The sequence below is a fragment of the Phalaenopsis equestris genome, unplaced genomic scaffold, assembly GCF_001263595.1.
Source record: "Phalaenopsis equestris unplaced genomic scaffold, ASM126359v1 Scaffold001256, whole genome shotgun sequence".
Classification (NCBI taxonomy): Eukaryota; Viridiplantae; Streptophyta; class Magnoliopsida; order Asparagales; family Orchidaceae; genus Phalaenopsis; species Phalaenopsis equestris.
Window position 1 is genome coordinate 123,997 of NW_018165695.1, and position 3,872 is coordinate 127,868.

The 3,872-nt window shown below is 34.2% G+C and overlaps 1 protein-coding gene across 1 annotated transcript; it reads left to right on the forward strand.

Moving 5' to 3' along the window:
- The first annotated feature begins 528 nt into the window (after positions 1 to 528).
- Positions 529 to 2,623, forward strand: LOC110033688 (transcription factor RAX2-like). Its single transcript, XM_020737743.1, has 3 exons — positions 529 to 723; positions 850 to 979; positions 2,179 to 2,623. The coding sequence occupies exons 1-3, from the start codon at positions 588 to 590 to the stop codon at positions 2,585 to 2,587; spliced, it is 675 nt and encodes a 224-aa protein (XP_020593402.1). The 5' UTR covers positions 529 to 587; the 3' UTR covers positions 2,588 to 2,623.
- The last annotated feature ends 1,249 nt before the right edge of the window (positions 2,624 to 3,872 follow it).

Below are 3,872 nucleotides of genomic sequence, written 5' to 3' on the forward strand. Positions count from 1 at the left end.
AGAGGAAGCAAACCTCTTAATTGAAGCGAGCCAGCAACCAACAACAGAGGTCACAAAGCACGAATCAATCATTGTTGGGGGTGAGGCAAGCAGCGCAGGGGTGCAGGCTGCTGGACAACTTTTTTGAATCGAAATGGAGAGCGAACCCTAACTCTTCCGTCTCCTTAAGTAAATAACTTTGATCTTCCGCCGAAATACCGTCCTCGAATAAGTTTTTGGTCTTTGCCAGTTCCACCACTTTGCCCTCTATACTCGGTTTTCGGCTAAAGTTTGGATATTTCAAAATTAAATTTTAAAGTATTTTTAAAAATTGAACCAAATCAATAAAACTGTTTGATTTAGATCTATATTTAGTACACACGCCTGCTCTAATTTCCTTTTATTTTTGCTGATACCATGTCAGTGAAGTTTTCCGGGTTATTTATTTAAATCCGAAATTTTTGTTATGTTCAATGAGTTGACAACAGCGCAAAAGACAAACGGTAGAAAATCGCCGTGAAACTCTAAACCAAGTTCCTTTCACCTTTTAAACAGCCCTTCGGCCATCTTCTTCACTGCTCTGTATCTCTCTCTCTCTCTCTCTATCTATGGGAAGAGCTCCTTGCTGTGATAAAGCAAACGTGAAGAGGGGACCATGGTCTCCTGAGGAAGACGAAGCTCTCAGAAGCTACATCCAGAATCATGGCTCAGGAGGCAACTGGATTGCTCTTCCCAAGAAAGCTGGTAACTTTCTGTTCGCCTTCTCTCTCTTTTAGCTGCCCACAAGTACAAGATTGCTCTTTTATTGCATTTCTTCTGTTTGATTAAATGGCTGAAAGTGTTGTTTGATTTTGTTGGGGTCTGATTAAGGCTTAAAGCGCTGTGGTAAGAGTTGTCGGCTTAGATGGCTTAATTACCTTAGGCCAAACATTAAGCATGGATGCTTCACCAAGGAAGAAGACGATCTGATTTTCACTCTGTACAGTAAGATAGGAAGCAGGTATTCTTACATTTGAGATTTGAACTAATATGCTATAAATGATGATAATTGTTATTATTATTTGATGCAGTTATGCTTTGCTTCATCATTGATACCAACCTGTGAGTGTCATATTACAAAATTACAGTTTCTCACATCCTTGGTGCTATCAATTAACAAAAATCCGATTATAAGAAATTTATGATTTAATACAGCAGCAGCAACAATAACAACAACAACAAGCCATTTTCCCACCAAGTTGGGCCGGCTGCATCAATCATTTTTCTCCATTGTGTCCTGATGAGTGTCATATTTTCATTTAATTTTAATAGATTAAGATCAATTTTTATACAATATGCCTAATTTTTTTTTATCTACCTCTGCCTTGCTTAGCATAAGTTGAATCTAAAATATCTACTTTTTTAACCAGATTATCAGATGGTCGACGTTTACTGTGAATCATCTGAGATAACTCTCTCTAATCTTGTCTGCAACTAGAGCTACACAAACCCTTTCACGGATAGATTAAACTAAAAGCTCGAGAGAGTTTTATTTATTTATTGCATAGGAAGCATTTATAAAAAAAATAACTCTAAGAATTATTTACCAGATTTCAATTTATTTCTCTCTATTACAAGACAACAATCAGGAGGGGTGCTCTATGGAGTTACTTTTACAAGGCATAAATATTCTCTGAAAAGAGAGAAGATTGTCTTGCAAGCTTAGGGACCCATTTTGTCGCTTGTACATAGATTATTATCTTTTTAAAACTTATGCTTTGATAGATTAAACTATTTGGTTGATTATAATTACAAATTTACATGAGATTTAAACTGTAAAATCTTCTTAGGCTCGTGTAGTTGCTTGAAGTTAGACAAAATGTTCTGAATTCAATGAGTTTAGCTAGCTCCATTATTCATCTGGTTGTAGTTCGAAATGTAAATTTAAATATTAAAAATGCTTCTAAACTTCTCAGAGAAGGTTTCAATTTCACACTCAAAATGATAGAAAATAAAGTTATGATTTTCTAAAATATTTTTTCATTCCATAATGAACCAAATACGCCCTTCATGAAAATCAAAACTTTCTAAAATACATATATTTTTATTTTCAAGCAACCAAAATTGATTCATAATAACACTACCCAGGATGTTTCACTTGCTTATAAGAACCATGAACTGTTATTAATCGCTATAAATACTCTTTGAAAAATAAATTAGGTGGTCTGTGATTGCTTCCAAGCTTCATGGAAGAACAGATAATGATGTGAAAAATCACTGGAATACTAAGTTAAAGAAAAGGTTGATGGAAGCTCAAGCAATAATGTCTGATGGTCATTATGGATCTTCTGCACCTCCATTGATGGATTCGCAACCGCTTATCAACTGTGTGCCGGTTTTGTCGACCGATGAGATCAAATCGGAGAGCTTCAATGGCAGCTTGGAACAGTCGTTGGATCTCAGATTTCCAAGACAGAATCCTAACCATTTGGAATTAGATTTTGGATCCATTACTGATCTTCTTCTCTGTAGTTCCAGTTATGAGGAGACGGTTGATACCATTTGGGCTGATGCTTTTGAAGAATTCAAGCTAAGGGAGCTTTCTCAGAGTGTCACATATTTGTATTAGATCTGAATGTGATTTTTTACTTTATAGATCATATTGATGTCCTATTGAATTAAACTTTAATATTCGAAAATAAAGAATGAAGTCACTTCTGACTTGTTTATTTATTGTTGTTCATCCTTTTTTTTTTTAAATTTGTTGAGAGAAAATACGGTGGCTCTTGCATTTAATTTTTTATGATGATTGATGACAATGAAGGCCATTGCATTGCTTGCAAGCATAGTGATTTGTGTCACATCATCATTAATGATAGCTCAATTATTTGGCTATGATTTTATAAATTATTACTCTTTATTTATTCTTGTTCAGCTTGCATGTAAAGTCTATCGTGCCATGCGGACAAGATAGGTGTGGATAGATGTAAATTTGGTGGAAATCACAATATGACCAATTTGACATAATACAACAGCACATAATATTTACTCTTTATGATGCCCTCCCAAATTTCTTTCCGCACGCGCGCGCACGCGCGCGCGCACACACACACACATAGATATAGATATAGATAGTAACTCATATGCCAATGGGATAATAGCTATTTTTATTATTGTTTTTCTTATGAGCTTTTGAATATGATTGATGTGGAGGTTGATGAAGTTAGAATAGCTTCGGATGCTTTGCATGCTTAACTATTATTTATAATCGTTGAAATAGGCTTTCAAGGATTACAAATAAAGACGTGTAAGAATATCCTCCTCTCTTCCCTTAGAATATAAGATGGACACAAAGGACAAATTTGGCAGGCTATAGTTTTAAATAAATTTAAAATAATATATCAAATGCAAATCTTCTTGTTTGTATCATTACAATATAAAGTTGGACGTTTGATGAAAATATATATATAATATAGCAGAAGTGTGGATATGAGAAGAGCATGAGCTGTCTGGTACTCCTTGTCATTATTTCTATTGCATCCTTGAGAATTTTTAATGGAAGTATACTCACGTAAAATTATAACTTATTCTGTTCATGCTGTTTAAGCGAATTTTGAAAATAAAAATAAAATAAAACTAAATCCCAAACCAAGGAGCTCAAAAAAAAAAAAAAAAAAAAAAAAAACCTTGAAACAAGTTTATTAATTTTCTCCTTGCACTTTAGTTGAGTTTCCATCCTTCATGAAGAGAATATTACGCGTAGAGTCCTGAAACATCCGGAATTAATGTATAATAATTGTGTACACGTTGTACAACAATTTGTACAAGGTGTACAACATCGTTGCATATTTAGTTCAGATACATTAGGACTAAGCATGTAATCTTTTTCTCCTTTCATGAAGTTTAGACACATC